The sequence below is a fragment of the Colletotrichum abscissum genome, assembly GCF_030869225.1.
Source record: "Colletotrichum abscissum strain IMI 504890 chromosome Unknown Scaffold_50.1, whole genome shotgun sequence".
NCBI lineage: Eukaryota > Fungi > Ascomycota > Sordariomycetes > Glomerellales > Glomerellaceae > Colletotrichum > Colletotrichum abscissum.
Genome location: NW_026850432.1, coordinates 1 through 16,587, shown reverse-complemented (window position 1 = coordinate 16,587; position 16,587 = coordinate 1). Strand labels below are relative to the sequence as shown.

Below are 16,587 nucleotides of genomic sequence, written 5' to 3'. Positions count from 1 at the left end.
CGTTTTCAGCCGTCGCCTTCTCCACCGGGTCCATGCCGGGTCATAGGGTACGTAGCAGGCAGCCAAAGCCAGAACCAGGCAAGCAACGCCAAGCAAGGGTTCTTTCCCTTTTGCTGCCGTCTACTGCACAGTACGTATGTGCTCTTTGCTCAACTCACCACAAAGTTCAACTTCGCGTGCTGGTTGCGTGGTGCATCTGTCATCCAGCTTCATTGTTCCCCGTCCACCATCTCGTCAAATTGTGTCACTATTCAAAGCAATGACCGAACCGATAGACCAGCCGCTCGCCACGCTGCTGCCAGTACGAGTGCCGTGCCGCTCTCCTTGGAAATGTTCCCGAATGTCTCTGATGGCGACCACCACACGCATCCACGCTCCACCACCACCACCAGTCCACAAGCACACAACCACGCATCAAGACTTAGTTACGACACACACCCCCTCCCTCTTCCCCTTGAACCTTGAACCTTCCCACCTGCGACCCCTGGATAGCGTGAGCCCGTCTCCTTCTGAAGGAGGGGGAAGCTAGCCGTATCCCGTCGAACTTCGTCGACCTTTACGCCCCATTGGCACGCCGTGCCCGTCTTTTTCGGCTTCTCTCTGTCTCGCTGGAATGTCTGGCTGGAGTCTGGACCCCTGTGCTATGAAAATCTCAACCCGAGCATGGCATTGGGAACAGCCGACAGCATCGATGCCCCCAGAGATCCCCTGCCCAAGCCGCTGGGCCCGCATCTGCGCCTTCTTGGTATAAACGCCGGCGTCCCGTTCGGAGTCCTCACTTCTGCGCTGGACGCGCTTCAGATTCGCCCTGCCGTTGCATTGTTGGTGTGCGACCCAGACACTCACACGCCGCAAGTCAAGTCAAATCCTGTCAGCAGGAGCAGCAGCAGCAGACCCGTACGGATACTTCGTAATACCTACCTTACTCTCGGAAACTGAGTGTGAGACTGAGTGTTGGAAACCCACCCCTGCCCTGCCACCCTTTCCACTCTCCTACAGCTCAACCTGCAGAAACTGGAGAAGAAGAGAGAGGGAGATACCGGTAGCAACAGGCCCTCACCTGAGACCGAATCTGGAGCACAGGAATCGGCACATCAGAGACAGGAAAAAAGCACATACGGATACCGGTACCTTACACAGAATCTGTGAGGGGTGAACAATCGAGACAACTGTTTGTTGCTGTCTCCTGCTTGGCCAAGTTCTCGCCCGATCCCGCTCACTCGCTCGCTCGCTCGCTCCGCCGAACCGAACCAGAGCATTGCTGCCGTTAAGATGAGCATTCAATATCGGCGTCTGGACCCTTCGAGGCGTGAGATCCGCCTGCTTGAAATTCAGTCCGCGCGCAGCCTCAGCGATCCGGTCGAGTGTCGGCTCGTCACAGTTCGCCTGACGGATGAGCTGTCCCGCGAGTACATCGCCCTCTCGTCACTCTATGGCGACGCGGCCGAGACCGAAAAGATCTTCGTGGGCGGCCATGCCGTCACTATCACGGCTCATCTGGCTCAGGCACTGAAGCAGGTCCGCGCCGTCTTCTATCCGACTATCTCGCAGCGCTTCCAAAGGACGCCGGCCAGGCGGCCTCACGGCGCCCCGAGATGGCTTAGGCAGCTCTTCGGTCTCGGTAGCTCACGTCAGAGTGACTTGGAGTCGAGGTGTTTGAGGGTGTGGTGCGACTTCCTCTGCGTCAACCAACGTGACGACGTGGAAAAGTCCAAGCAGCACACGGACATGCGTAACATCTATCGCAACGCGGAGCTTGTCGTCGGGTGGCTGGGCGACAAGAGGGACGACACCGATGAGGCCATGGCCGCTCTCGCGCGGATCGAGGACGCCATGCCGCCCCACTGGGGCGACCCCGGCGACCGCGAAAAGCACCCCGAAGACTACGCGCCATTTCACAAGTGGGCGGTCCCCATTGCGTCTCTATGGGCTCCTGGTCCCGACGGCGAGATTCCGTTCCTGATGCCACATTGGGCCGGTGCCAACGACTTCATGGGCCGTTCCTACTTTCAACGTCGCTGGATCCTTGAAGAGCTCGCCATGGCAAGGTTTCCTACCTTTTTGATTGGAGACACCATTGTTCCGTGGAAGCAGGTACTTCGCTTGAACCGCATGATGGAGGAATTTAAGTATCATCCGTCCGACATCTTCCCCGCGGTAAGTACCTCACCGTACCGTTCTTCTGGAATTTTGGCCTTCAGGCTAAGCCTCCGGCCGGCGCTGTAACGCTCGCCTCACCTACTTCGCCCCCCTTACGGCCGTAAACCTTTGCATGAAGAGATCTCGATCGACTGACCCGGTTTCCGTAGAACCTATCGGCCATGATAGCCGAGTTACCTCTTGAGACAGCGCACAAGCTTCTCGATGAGTTTGCAAAGCGAGAGGCACTAGAGGAGGCCCAGATCCTCAAGGAGACGGGAAGCAGCCGGGCGACCTCGTCCACGCGATCCACCGACACCAAGTAATTGGCGTGGCGTGCGTGCCATCGATACTGGCGATGTTCGGGGTTCTGATCCAGATTTGAGTAGGATCCCGGCGAGAGAGGCAAGGTAGCAGGCGGGTATGGGATGGTCAAGTGCTTATCACTCACCTCAGTGACCTCACTTGTAGCAGGCAGGAGTTGTAGACCAGCCTGGAATGCTGCCAAGCCATGTCCGAAGGGAGGCTTATGGTTTGAGGGGTAATGGGAGGGGAATTCCACGGAAGGAGGGCTTAGCGTTGTAACGAGGATACCCAAAAGTTCCTTCTAGCTTCATTTTAGCAGGATCTTTGAACTTGATTCTTTTCTTTCTTCTGTTTTGCTTGTGGCCGTTTTGTTCCCTTTCTTCCCGCAAACACATGCGCGCGCACGAGACGAAAAAAAGTACGGTTCCGTCGTGATATAAATACCAAGAGCCGCCTTCCCACAAACACTGTCCGGAATGCGCGGGTACGCTTGCCATGTGGTATTGAAGAATTTCGGACGAAACGGGACGAAACGGGGTCAAACTGGAGCGTTTCCCGAAGCTCCAGCATAATACACACCCATCGCATCACATCACATCAACCCCCTCCCCCCGCCCACTTCACGCCCAGGCTCCATGTCGTGCGACCCCAATGATTCGATTTTTTTGCAAAATATGAAGATTGGAGAGCGGGCCAGCTCAAATGCGAGGAATGATTTGCGAGCTTGTGAAGGTTTCCTGCTGGGTCTCCAATAGTGTGATGCAGGATCCTGTGCGATGATAAGTGATACTCTGGGGGGCCTAAGGAAGGGGGGGGGGGGCTGTTTCCTCTCTCTGCCTGTCCCTTCTTTGTTGGAGAATGAGAGAGGGGCCATTCTGCAGGCATCGCCAACCAAATAGACTGGTTTCTTTGGACAGGTATCTGTATGGAATCGATGGAATCATCAGAGTCCAAGGACTCGAAGATGCAAGGGTTACCGGAAGAACTGGCCCTGCATGATTTGCGACCTGCTGACCGGCGGATTACGTACTGAGGGAATTTTGTTCGTTGCAGAAACGCAAAAAGGACAGTATTAGCAGCTCGTCTAGGTACTGCATCGCTGCAGCGCGCGCATCATGCAGCTTTCCTGCGGCAATTCCGCTTAAGAAGCAAAGTGCAGCCGGGCAGGGTACGGTACACAGGACAGGGGGCCCGGGGTTTTATATGCAGGTTTTCTCACTCCAACATTTACGGAGTAATATCCGTACTACGTGAACTTTCCTAGGTAAGTCGGCCAAGCGACCGAAACTTACAAAGAAAGACAAACCAAACTCTCCTCTCTCCCTCTCCCTGACGGTCTTGCAGTTGCGAAATAACGTACCGCTTAACCGAGGGAACCGACAGTTTGGCACGCGCCACCACCACCTTTCTATTCCGTCCAGTATTCCGTGTCCAACCTGAAACTATATTTGCTTGCCATCCAACCTGCACCAACGCACACATCCAAAACCAACAGCATGAACCCATCCCCATAGCCTGGACATGTGTGCTGTTAGCCATGTTGGAGTTTTTGCTCCCTTTGTCGGGGCCCATGTTGGTGTGGCAATCACATACGATAATTCTTCACCGCTACTACTTGGCCCTGCTTCGTTGGACGGTTGGAGATGGTTTCTTTGGCGACGATCATGTACTTGCCTCCAAAGTCACCTTTTGTCTACAAAGTCACTTTCGGTTGATATTCCGGAAGGTGCGGAATTATTGACGTGTTTGGTCCGGGAGTAGTATTGTCAACCGATAACGACGGTGCCTTCTTGGAGCCGAATTGTCCGGAGAGTCTCTCGTCCCCAGGATTTTTCGTAATTGTTATCTTTCATATTTTCTCTCTGAGTCGCTCTTTGCGATCGTTACAGAGCAGGAGGGCTCGAACTGATGGAAGTCAACAATTGAACGCCAACTAGCTTGTTCAAAGACACAGACTGATCTGCTTCGCCAACCTCATGGCGACCAAGCCGCGAGCGAGTTGGCAGAATATCTTTGGTTTTGCTCATCAGATCATGCGAGAATTCTCGCGCACATAAAACGTCACAAACAACACTTGAGTTGTGATGGTCCTGACCAACTACGAATACGTTCTTCTGTTCATACAGGATTCTGCTCCAGCCAGCCACCCAAAAGCTCGAGCTATTTATTATCAGCAAGTGGCAGCGAGACACGACTCGAGTATGCATGCAAGTTCTGACGAGTCGCAATTCCTACGAAAAAGACGCAAAGAATAGGGGAACTAGTTACAAAATTGTGTCGCATCGTGTCAAGAAGTGCGACAATTGAATTTTGAGAGCAAGGTGTGTTAATGCAATTGAAATGAGTGTTACCAAGTGTTGAGGCTCTACGGATACGAATTGCAAAAATGCAACTGCAGCGTCAAAACTCGAGCCGCGCCATACATCCGACCACCAACGGCAAGCCCCACAATTTCTTGGTCCCCTCCCCTCCTGCAAAAGTGCGTGTGAGGTTGGATTTGGCACCTCTTGTTCGCTCGGAGCATGACAAAGAGAAATTGGTGGCCGATCAACCAGAGTGGCATAAGAAGCGAAACAGCGAGAGGGTTGCGATTTGCGAAGCGAACCGCTCAGATCACTGTTTAGTGGAGATCTTTCCCCAGTTTGAGGACTTTCGTGCAGCTCTTGGCCGGCCGGTGGCACGAAAGAAGAAGAAGGAAACATCCCATTAATCCAATCCCATCCAATGCAAACCATCCCAAACCAACCGAACCGAACCCCACGCACGCACGCACGCACGCACGTACTGTCACGCACGTACATCCGTACGGTACGGCCTCGGCCGTGCCGCAACCCTGCATGGGGAGTGTGGTTGTACAAAGTCTTGTTTTGTTTTTTTCTTGCCTTGAGCCTCCAACCTGCCTTTTCCTGCATCACTCCGAAAAATGTCTCGTTTGTTGAACGACATGCGGGCGAGCATATGCAAACCTGACTCACGACCCGAGGTAGCATCAGAGATCCTAATCTGCGGGTGCAATGAGTGAATGAATGGGCAGAAAAAAACACGAAAAACGAGAAGAAGAGAAGATGGAGGAATGTTCAGGCCGTTCTAGGCCTATATATACAATATGGCTCCATTTCCAGGGTTGAGCTACCATCGTCACCTCGTGATACCACAGCCACGGGAACTCCAGAACATCTGCTCCTGAGGGATGTCTCGGAAACTTCCAGCTCTGCACAGCAAACGGCCAAGATGGTGAATAATCATCACGGGGGATGATATTTGTGGCTCTTCTTCACGACGAATAAAGTAGGCCACCTCGGACTTTCGGGTGAGAGGCGAGACTTTACCAGATGCGAACCACACGATGACAACGCCACGTGGACTTCGGCTCTCGAGTTCGACCTTCGGCGAGGTGCAAGTCGATGAATATCCGCATGTGCTTCCCCTTTGGGCAATGTCGGCGCGGATACTTAGGGTCATCGCGGCAAAAGGCCTCCCGCGTTCTTGTTTTTGGGTGCTAAACTATACGAGAAAGATCGGGGGAACGGCGTTTCGATCCCCAATATCTCAGGCGCTCGATCTAGCGGGCTCTTATTCGTGATACTCCCGAACCAAGAGGATTCTTTTGTCCTGGGTGAGCTGATCTTTGAAAACGGTGTCGCGGTTTCCCGTGAGCTAGACTAACGCCACCAAAAGCCAGCACCCTCTGGAATGTTGGGGGGGGGGGGGATGATCCAGCCGCCGTCCCAGCTCTAGGCCTCTAGGCCCTCCCGAAAGCGAGAGACACTTTACCACTTGCGGCGCGAGAAGGAGGGAAGAAGAAGCAATGACTGCTTGACCCAAAGTCTTACGTCTAGAGCCGATTTGTTGCCTGCTGCCCTTCTCACTCGTTCCCATCGATCGAAAAGAAAAGGGTGGCACGGATGGGAATTTCCCTTGCTTTTGTCGTGCGCCTCCATTGACTGCATGCGTCCAAGGCGCAACCTCTTCTCGCAGCCACCGTCCATCGTCGACCACAGCCGCCAGCCGTCAGCTACAGCTACAGCTACAGCTACAGCCCGCCCAAGAATGTAGGTAGGTGCCACTGTCTTGTGATTGTTTCTTTCTCAGCCCAAATGCCAAGGAAAGCGAATCGAACTGCCTCGCTGCCAACCGTGCTTTGAGACATTTTGGGGTCAAGATCCGGCTTTCTTCGATGAGAGTCTTTGATCTTTATCTTTATAAGGGATGGCTAGTCCCCCCACAAGCCCCCTAACCCCCCGCGAGCCTTACACACCCTTCCACGTCGCACAACCCAAGGGAGAGAGGACCCCTAGACCCAGTCTTTGGAGAGACAGGAGAAGAGAGAGACAGAAAGAGAGAGAGAAAGAGAAACACACGCCCTTAAATCAAATATCAAGAAGCTCTTTTTGAGCGCGGATCGCGCGTTCCATCCATACGCCCAACATGGATCCTTTACCACAGTTATCGCCCGAGCAGTTGCAGGAGGATAAGTCGCCCCTGGTCCTGGGAGTGATATCAATGTGCCTCTTCATATCAACGGGCATACTGATCCTGCGACTCTGGACCCGCTTCCACATTGTCAAGAGAATTGGTATCGACGACTGGGCTGCCGCTTTCTCGTTGGTAAGTTCGAACCAAAGGTTGCAAACCGTGGCAAAGCCTTCGTGGTGTGTTGATGGAAAAGCTGACTGTGGTAGATATCGGTATTAGGCGTCGGTCTTTCGCAGGCAGTGAGTGAGTTTTTGGCCCATTTCAAGTTGCAATATGCGAGTTGAACACTTCAGACTAATCGGCGGCAGTGACGCGGTATGGTCTCGGGAAACATCAACAGACGGTTCCACCAGAAGAAATGACTGGGTTCATGAAAGTAAGCAGCCTTGCCCCAGAATCGTATCAAACCCGCTCTGACAAATTCAACCGCTTCAGTGCTTTTGGGTATCTGTTCTCTTCTACAGCCTGGGACACTTGTCATTCAAGATGGCATTCTTGCTCCAGTATTATCGCGTACTGGTCACCCACTATATGAAGAAGTACTACATCGCAGCCATGATCTTTGTAGGGGCTTGGGGGCTTAGCGTTGTGATCATCTCCTTTATATGGTGTATTCCCCTTGAGGGCTTTTGGGACCACTCAGTACCGGCAAAGTGTCTTCCTCAGCAAGTCCTATTCTACCTCTTCGGGGCCTGCAGTATCGTGACGGACGTTCTCATTTTCCTGCTGCCGCTGCCGGCGCTGATCCAGCTCAAACTTCCGAGGACTCAGAAGCTGTACCTGCTTGGCATCTTCAGCCTCGGATTCCTGTAAGTGTTTCGGCTATTGCGATACTGTCATGCTCGATTTTGACTGACTGACTTTTTTTTTTCTCCTTCTAGCATCGTCGGCATTTCCGTCTTGCGCCTCCAATTCCTGAAGATCAATTCAGACTTCACCTACTGGAACGTGGAGCCCGCCATGTGGTCCCTCGGCGAGCTTTCGGCGGCAATGGTATGCCTTTGCCTGCCTCCTCTCAAAGCCCTCGCAGCCCGCATGGGCCTGCTTGTCACCAGGACGGGGACTTCGAGGACTGTTCCCTCGACGGTCGACCGACACAGCCGCAGCCCGGCGTCCAACGCGCCGCTCTCGCCCACTCCCAAAGCGGTCGAGACATACATGATAAACTCTCCGAACGAGAAGCCCGGCAGCTTTGGTAACTACGTGGTGGAGACGGAGCGCAGCGAAGAAGTGATTCGGCCGAGCCCGGCGCACATGGTATAACAATGTACAACAACATGGGACTTTTGGAACCTACGATTTTTATGAAATAATGCATTCTGGAAGGCGCCATCAACAAATTGGGGTTATCTCTTCCGGGACTGGCTGAAATTTGGGTAAATGTAGCATTGGGAGTTTGGGCACATCAGGATACCACCAGACCATGAGTCACAACAGATATTGATAGTAATAATACCATAAAATCACTTTCTCCAAGACAACTTGAAGCTTGAAACTGTAGCTTCGGATGGCTTGATATCAGCAAGACGGCCTGGAACTTAGTTGTCAGCGGGTTACCTCGGCCAACATTTGTCACTGATAAGTACCTACCGCTACTACATTCATGTCGACGGGGCGACGAAGGATGACATCCCGTACGTTACACAACATTAGCTCTACGTCGCTTGCGCTAAGGCTACTCGCACAACCTAGTGTTGGAGATCTGCTTAGTTCGACTTTGTTGCCGCCGCCAAGTGGGACATGGTGGTGAGCCTCAATCTTTAGATTCACTTACACACCAGCAACAGCGGCCGTAGGAAACTAGACAACGGCTCCTACAAAATTTACGACCAGTGCGACCCCTTGGTGGAATCCATCTCCACATTGGTCTAACCGGCAGAATTTTGCCGAAAGAAAGCTCCAGCTTACATCGAAGCCTGATCCAAGCCTTTGCGGCTTTGCACCGTTTGCGGGTCCCAAGGGGTGCTCCACTGGCGAGCAAGGACATCCTGGATTCCCATTGATTTCTTCCAATTTGGGTGATTATATAGTGTCATTGAAATCGCTCAAGTCCGGTGGTGCTCCCATTCGGAAGTCGTAGCAATTCACGCGTCATGGCCACTATCTCGTTCACTATTCATTGTACAGAAGGCCTTGAGGATAAGGCAGGTCAAAACTTGGGTTAGAAAAGTTCAGAAGCTGTGATAAGACGGAGTAAATTTTATACGGATCCAATGAGTGCTGGCTGCCTCAATTTTCATACAGGTGCGCAAAAAAGCTAAGTACATGTTTGGTGGCTAACAAGCTACAACTTGCAACTGCTGAGATGAAACCGAGGCCAAGGTCCAATCCAGGGTCACCTCTCTCCACTGCTTTGGATTTTTAATGGCTCAACCCGATCTCGTATTACACGGTAAGAAGCAAGATAATAATACTAAATTAGGGTGTCAGTCATGGATCTCAAATATAGTCTCAATTGGCGACGGAGCAGGGAGTTTGACTCGTCTTCACGTTCCAGAACGCAAAAGAATCCCCATTCAAAGCAACCTCCCGCATCTTTCGGAGTTTTTAATCTATTTTTTTTCTAACTTTCGGCGAAATTGATATAAGGAGAATGGAACAGCAGGCTTGGAGAGAACAAAATATTCTGTAACCATATGCTGAACTAATCTTTTTCTTCCAAAGAATTGCTGCCTTGATTGGACCTACAGATCTTGAACACACTCTTCCAGCTTTCAGTCTCTCCCGTCTCAACTAACTGTTTTGATTAGATTGGCGTGCTTGATCTACTTCTCTCAAACGCAGAATCTGAATCATTGCAGTGACAGCTCAGTACACAATCTGTCCCAAAGTTGCTCAACACATCGTCCCACTCCTGGATAGTCTGATACACATGCCTCAGCAGCTTTCGCAGGTAAAGACCGTGGTGGCCTCTCGCAGCGGAATGGTGAAAGGAGCAGCCGGCCACGTAATCAAAGCCCCCACGACACGTAAACAAGATCAAATATCCGTGGGCCATCTCATGGATCAGGAGCTCAACGATTTGCGCAATCGTCCACGTTCCTGCAGAGTCAATGTCAATGTCAACGCTGGGGAGCGAGCCAGCATGCTCCTTGACCACCTCCACGTGCGAAGCGCTGCCTTGTTCCTGGCAGACCTCGTTGTTCTCCCGAATACACACTTTGAGATGCGACTGCACGATACCCGTTCGTCGTCGACGCGCCGTAAGCCACCCTCTGAAGAAGTAATGGTCGACCAGAGACGCCACCCTGATAATGTGAGCATAGTGACTTGGATCTCGATTGTTATAGAGTTCATGGAATCCTTCGATTAGTGCATGCTTTAGTTCATCGTGATGTTCTAGGTTGGTGTAGGAGCCCAGGGCTTGCCCGTTTTCGATCGTGTTGGCGACTAGATCTGGGAGGCGATATGTGCCGTACTGGCCTGGTAGCTCAGGTCCAAGTCCATGCCAGTGGACAATGCAGGAACATAGTTCAGAAGGATTCGGAGGACGCGGTCGTTGGGCCTCCATGTTTGGGGCAATGTCTCGACAGTTTTGTACTCTAGTCTCTGGCGGCGTCGAAGTAGACCACTCACAAGCCGGGCAGAGACCACAGCCGACGTAATATAAGCTCGGTGGGCTTGAAGCCTAATCATATTGAGTTGCGAACGCTGTCTATGTACAGTCCTCAATTGGTATCTATGCCTAGAGACTAGAAACAAAGTGCCTCTTTGTCAAGGGCTTGAGGTATATGCCGTATCAAACTATATGTACTCAACAGATAAAGAACGAACAATACGCTTCAGTCATCTACGTTTTTGCTCACATTTGACGACTCAGTGTCTTTGTATTTGTTCTTTCTCTTCGACTCTTCGAGTTGAGCCTCTCATGCCCCAGATACCTCGTAATTGGACCATCGCATTCGAGTTACTTGACACTTTACTAGATCACACCGGCAAATAGAAGCAGACACTCCTGTAAATAAATGCTGTTCATGCTCTCAAACGTTTCTAGAAAATAGAAATTTCCATTTCCACCCTCCACCACGACCTCTTAATGTTTCTGCTTCATTCTTGCCACTTCCTCCTGTGACCCAACGCCTACAAGCGCAGTGCCCTCAACCGCCATTTGAGTATACCCATATCTTAACCTTCGATTTTTCAACATCCTAGCGAGATCAATGCCGTCCATTCTTCCAGCTTTAGGAGAAATATCCATATATTTGGAATCCCGCACGACAGTCGACGCATATCCCAGAATCTCCGGCCCGTGGACAAAATGCGTGACAACAGCACTTGTTAAACCTCCTAGGAGAAGCATAACACAAGACAGAATATACAGGCCCATCCATAGACCAGGGACGTGAAAGACTTCCACCAAAGTCTCGACGTCGACGCCAACAGTGGAATTGGGCTCAAATGTGGCATTGACATCTACGCTTCCACTGGGGGCGTTCGAGAAAGCTTGGCTGAGGAAAACGTACGAGTTGACAAGTTGCGCAAGCCGGTACCCAAAGTCCTTTGGATTGATGCTCGCCAGCTCCGGCGGCGTATTTGCACCAGTCATGGTGATCGAGGATGGGTTCTCGAGGTAGTTCAAGGAGATATCCGACGTGTAGCTTGAGCCAAAGTGGTTTGTTGCTTGAGGCAGCTTCCGCGAGACGTAGCGGAAGACTCGTGTAAAGGACAATTGGGAGATATTCTCATCGGCGTGGGTCTTTTGAGAAGGGCGCTGCGCCACGACACTACAACTCTGTCGAGCGGTGGAAGGAGAAGAGTCTCGCGAGCAACGCACTCTTGACTCGACATATTTCTGCGTGACGCCGCAGCGAGACGTCGTGTAATCTGGTGGTCCGCGGGAACTAGTCTGCTCCCTCGCTTGGAAGAGTAAAGTCGTCCGGTTAGCCACCACTCCCTTCTCATTCGTAAATACGTTGGGGCGGTTGGCATCCTCGACCCTGAGCCCGCGCTTGCTGTACCAGTCGTAGTCATTCCACTGCGCATCTACAAAGTTGTCAAGCGCGAGGTTCCATCCTGACATGCCGTCTGACGAGGTTGTCTGGTTGAGGTTCCAACCCTGCCAGGTCCCGTTGGCGACGGTTCTGCAGCGGTCGGACATACAGAGCGAAGTTTCGTTGAATATGACGGCTGTGGCGAACGAAGGGCCGGATTGGGTATCGTACGAGAACGCTGAAACGCTGATATTGTCACATGCGAAGTGCATGTAGCTCGATTCCAGCAAGATGGTTGTGTTTCCGTCAGCGACGTGCGTGATGGGAACGCCGACGAGAGATGAAAACTCTAGCTTCTCTTTATCTGCTGGGACGTCTTGCCATTCTGTTGTCTCAAAATTACCGTACGACGATAGCGCCGGAATCTTGACGTTTCCCCAGACATCCATGGAATCGCTCTTTACGGCATCGGGACTGAGAATCAGAGCATTGTACATGGCATTGACAATGGACATCCGATTGATGTTATACGCGTAGCTCGTCGGCGAAGCATCTGACCAGGATGCAAACTGGGACCGGGCATCAGTGTCGAAATAGACGACACTTGAAGGAGTAACCACGCTTCGAGGTCGGGTTTCGAGCATGCGCAAGACGGATTGGCCGCCCAGAGGCGAGAAGATCCATATCAGAATGAGTGATAGCGTCAGGAGGTTGACGGCCCGAAGCTGGATATGAATCAATAGCGTGCCACCGACAGTCCGGCTTCCCATTAATTGCTCCAACGCTTCCATGGTGGCGCCCCTTTCGAGTTTCCAACGGGCGATTTGGGACATGAGACGGCCTATGATAGCCGCGAATATTATGGGAAAGAGGGTAGCAAGCTGGAAGAGTTCATGTCAGTATTGAACTGTGAAACAGGATACTCGTAAGATAAAGAATACGTACAATGGTGACTGCATTGCGATATTGTCCAGCAGAGGCCTCGTCTGTCTCCTGCCCATCGATGCTCAACACCAAGAAGGCAAAGATAAGAAACCCAACCGGGAGTACGACCGCACAGATATCAGTCAGGATCACGAACGGCGTCCAGCTGACCTTCTGGAAATCATGTGCGGCATCACTGCCCTTGCCGCTGTCGCTACGGGCCGTCGCCGAGTTGCCGTCATCCGGGTTCTGCAATGGCTCGTAGATCGAGTTGCCGCGACTCGTCGTTTCTCGAACAATCGGTTCTTTGAGCGTCTTCCTTGTCTTGTCTGTGCCTTCCAGAGCCGGATTTGCAATCAAAGGACGTTGTTCACGCGGTGCGTCTGGGGAATCCATCTTGGCCAATCGAAACCCAATTCTTGCATTTGTAAAAGAGGCATTTGCACAGCAAAATGAGGTGCCAAAGGTCGCAAATACATGAGTTCTGTAGAATGTGCTGTTTTCTTTTTGGGACTCCACTGAACAGGCAACAGAATAAAAATATTGGTGAGAACCTTGGAGGTGTAAGACGGAGGAGATCATGCATGAGACATTGCGCTAGCATCATAAACCCCTGGCTAAAATTGCCAAAGACGGACGTCTTGGTGCTCGGCTGAAAAATGACCACCCTGTCCGTGGTTCCATCGGCTAAGTGAACTACGCTTAAATTGGCGACTTGCAACGGATATGCTGACGGCTGATTTTAAAGATGCAGGTTGAGAAAGACGACAAGTTCTGAGGCAGTGTAATGGCCTAAAGTGGGTTGGTAGGAAGATGACGAACGAGCGACTGCTCCTTAGATCTACGACTTGTTCAGATGGGCTTTGTCAAAATAATTAGAGACGAATGGGAAAGAAGCCATGAGTCAACCACCTCTACAGGCTCCTTCGGATCGCCCAAAAGCAAGATACTTCGTTTGCGATGGGCTGGTACCTGAAGCCTCCCGCTCATCCCAATTCGCCAAGGCACTCGCACGCATAAATCAATCTATTAATTTGCAAAGTGTGGGGATTCAGTAAACGCTTAGTTCCCGTGGATTTCGGGATGGCTACTAAGTCTATCGAGCGATAGGATGCAAGAATTATCGACTAAGTAGTAACTAGAAGTAGCAATTCCAAGCCAAGCGGCTAGACTAGTTTCCATACCCGGTAATATTACGAAACTCAAGCTTGTCAAGTAAGTTATATCTCACTCAGATCGTCGCTTATGACAACCAAGTAGGTACGGGGTTGAGATGCTTCTTGAGAAGAAGTAAGAATTGAGTAAATGGAAGATAAAGCCAGAGACAGTGTCCATTCAGATGGTGTGTTGAATAAAGACCAGTTGCTGAGCCTGATGTCGATGTTTGATATGATCTTGTAATTCTTGTCTGTAAGTGAGGTAGATTGTCAATCCCCTTCATTACGATCTCGTAGAAAAGCCACCAAAGTTAGAAGCAAGACGCCCGACTATCAAAGGTGATGTGATAAGTGACGCAAAGACACTCTTTGCAAGCGAACAAGTTCAATAGCGATTGCTCGCTCTACCATTTCCAGTACCCAACGCCAAAAATAAAAGGCTTGTTCACACCTCACCAATTACATAGGCTTCGCAGCGAGCCACCAAACACGCTGCCCCTTGCTCCTCGACGAGATCCTATCCCCCCTCTTCCACAACTCCAGCCCAAAGTCCTCATACGGATGAATAGACTCATCAGTTAACCCAAAGTCCCGTAACTCCGGCGCCCAACTCTGAATCTGCCCCAACACAGCCTTGAGTACTGCAACAAACGCAAGCCCATGGCCCCCGCCATCAGAGTCACGGTGCATAATATCAAAATCCACGTCGCACTTATCTCTCCGACACGACAGCAACAAGAGGTATGCGTGCACCATTTCGTGAACAGCAACCTGCACAATCTCCCTGAGTGGTAGCGGCTTGCCGGTACCGGTGGTAGTGGTGGTGGTGGTGCCGTCATCGCGGTGACGGACCGTGCTCAGGCGGATGACGATGCTGGGGGCCCCGGGCCTACTAGCCCGCAGCGGCTGCGTCCAACCCACCCTACCCCGCGTTTGTCCGACTTCTAGAAGGACGGGGTGCGATACGTGGTTGATCTGGGGTGTCGGGAAGAGCAAGCCTAGGAAGCAGAGATCGTCGATTGCTTTCATGATGGAGAAGACGGTGCTTGCCGAAGTGACTTTGGGACTTGTTTCGGTGCCCTTGTCGACTAATACGCGGGCGACGGTGTTCTTTAGTGACTTCTCGGAGGCGGACCATGGGATCGGCCCTAACATGGATTCGGATAGAGTAATTGCAACGTCGTTGATGTTGTAAGACCGTGGTTGCGGTAAGTGATCATCCTTGTGCGTTTTCCGCGAGTGATGTTGGCACTGTTGTGGTAGAAACCTGGCCCGCTTCGATTCCGCCATGTCGAGTTGTAGCATAGTTGGCGGGTGGACAATCTTCCTTTCCTCCTCGTCGGTTCAAAGAAATATTTCTCAGTGAGCTGTCATGTCGCTGTCATGTTCGTTTTGTAAACACTTACTCGCCATCCCGTCCCGACGGCGCTTGGGTGCGTCTGTTTGGTACAACGGTCAACCGTCGCGGCCCAAGCACGCATCCCCTCACCTCAGAGCGTTTACCAAGAGAGGCGCATGGTTTCAAACCGGGGGCTCGGTCAGCCAGTCTTCTCACCGTCGGCGATGTCGCAGAGTGAAAAGGGAGTTTAGACTGCCTCATAGCGGTGTTCGAAGCCGTGCTGGCGTGGGCAACAGTCAGCGCGACTAGTCGGCAGCGAACGAGTGATAGTGTGACAGCTTGGTAAAGTTGCCATGCTAGGCAAGGCTTTGAAATAACAGATATAGATGAAGAGGTTTATAGAAGGATGGATTACAATGTGTTATGATAAGTCCTTCCGCCGACCCATGATAATGCACCTGTAGGAACCTGACGTGGGTAGAAACACCCTCCAAGATTGTATAGTAAAACACCGTCGCCATGCTTAATATGATTCGCCGCCTAATGAGACCATCTCGCCATAAGATCCAGACAAAGAGAATAACGTGCTATACACATGTGGGAGACGCATTTCGGCATCCCCTAACGTATGACGGGATGGCCTGCTGTGGAGCGTTGTCGTAACCCAAGACGACAACCCCCCCTCGGTCATCAATACGGGCCCATTGCCCGTCGTATGAGTCATAAAAGTTTCGTTCGTGGGCAGATGACTGCCTGCTGGAAACATAGTTGCCAGGGAAGAAGAGCCGGCCACGTGTCTCGCGGATCTCACCTTCTTCAAGTGGCTCCACTTCGTCGTAGTCTTCCTCAGTCGTCGTTATGGTCGTAGATGTGGGACTGCTTTCCCTGCTGACTGGAAAGTACTCGCGATGGTCATTGATGTGATACTCCCATCGTTCCTGAGATCTGTATCGAGACCTCTCGTAAGTCTGGTTGTCGTGGTATGTGTGGTGACGGGGGTTGAGGTGCTCTTGAAAGGCGGGGAAGTTGTGTCTGCAGGGTCTGCCCATAGGGTGCACATCGCCTTCAGGAACATGGTCTTCGTCCTCACGGAAGTGGTCCAGATCCGCCTCCATGTTCCGTAGGTGCAAGTTGTCCGGCCCAGCCCAGAGATCAATGAGCTCCGCAATCCGTCGAAAGCCAGCGGTATGTGTCACGTAACAGGGATAGTAACCGCATCTCACGAAGTGCCCGTCACGTGCTGAATCACGTGTCTATCTCAGACATCGTGTATATAGACCTTTTCCTTTTGTCTATTTCTACTTTAATATGTTAA

The 16,587-nt window shown here is 51.7% G+C and overlaps 6 protein-coding genes across 6 annotated transcripts; 2 read left to right on the top strand and 4 right to left on the bottom strand.

Annotated features, from left to right (window-relative positions):
* Positions 1-259: 259 nt before the first annotated feature.
* CABS01_13995 (heterokaryon incompatibility protein) lies at positions 260-2,465 on the top strand (the record flags this gene model as incomplete). The annotated part of the gene is made up of 5 exons (XM_060547335.1): positions 260-301; positions 526-897; positions 1,000-1,127; positions 1,200-2,157; positions 2,310-2,465. The coding sequence occupies 5 exons, from the start codon at positions 260-262 to the stop codon at positions 2,463-2,465; spliced, it is 1,656 nt and encodes a 551-aa protein (XP_060393685.1).
* A 1,863-nt stretch (positions 2,466-4,328) lies between these two features.
* CABS01_13994 (uncharacterized protein) lies at positions 4,329-5,180 on the bottom strand (the record flags this gene model as incomplete). The annotated part of the gene is made up of 2 exons (XM_060547334.1): positions 4,329-4,350; positions 4,714-5,180. The coding sequence occupies 2 exons, from the start codon at positions 5,178-5,180 to the stop codon at positions 4,329-4,331; spliced, it is 489 nt and encodes a 162-aa protein (XP_060393684.1).
* A 1,693-nt stretch (positions 5,181-6,873) lies between these two features.
* Positions 6,874-8,184, top strand: CABS01_13993 (uncharacterized protein; the record flags this gene model as incomplete). Its single annotated transcript, XM_060547333.1, has 5 exons — positions 6,874-7,053; positions 7,128-7,164; positions 7,230-7,297; positions 7,357-7,730; positions 7,803-8,184. The coding sequence occupies 5 exons, from the start codon at positions 6,874-6,876 to the stop codon at positions 8,182-8,184; spliced, it is 1,041 nt and encodes a 346-aa protein (XP_060393683.1).
* A 1,483-nt stretch (positions 8,185-9,667) lies between these two features.
* Positions 9,668-10,432, bottom strand: CABS01_13992 (uncharacterized protein; the record flags this gene model as incomplete). The annotated part of the gene is made up of 1 exon (XM_060547332.1): positions 9,668-10,432. The coding sequence occupies one exon, from the start codon at positions 10,430-10,432 to the stop codon at positions 9,668-9,670; it is 765 nt and encodes a 254-aa protein (XP_060393682.1).
* Positions 10,433-10,954: 522 nt separating this feature from the next.
* CABS01_13991 (uncharacterized protein) lies at positions 10,955-13,172 on the bottom strand (the record flags this gene model as incomplete). Its single annotated transcript, XM_060547331.1, has 2 exons — positions 10,955-12,733; positions 12,798-13,172. 2 exons carry the CDS (start codon positions 13,170-13,172, stop codon positions 10,955-10,957), a joined length of 2,154 nt encoding a protein of 717 aa, XP_060393681.1.
* A 1,220-nt stretch (positions 13,173-14,392) lies between these two features.
* On the bottom strand, positions 14,393-15,223 carry CABS01_13990 (uncharacterized protein; the record flags this gene model as incomplete). Its single annotated transcript, XM_060547330.1, has 1 exon — positions 14,393-15,223. The coding sequence occupies one exon, from the start codon at positions 15,221-15,223 to the stop codon at positions 14,393-14,395; it is 831 nt and encodes a 276-aa protein (XP_060393680.1).
* Positions 15,224-16,587: the final 1,364 nt, after the last annotated feature.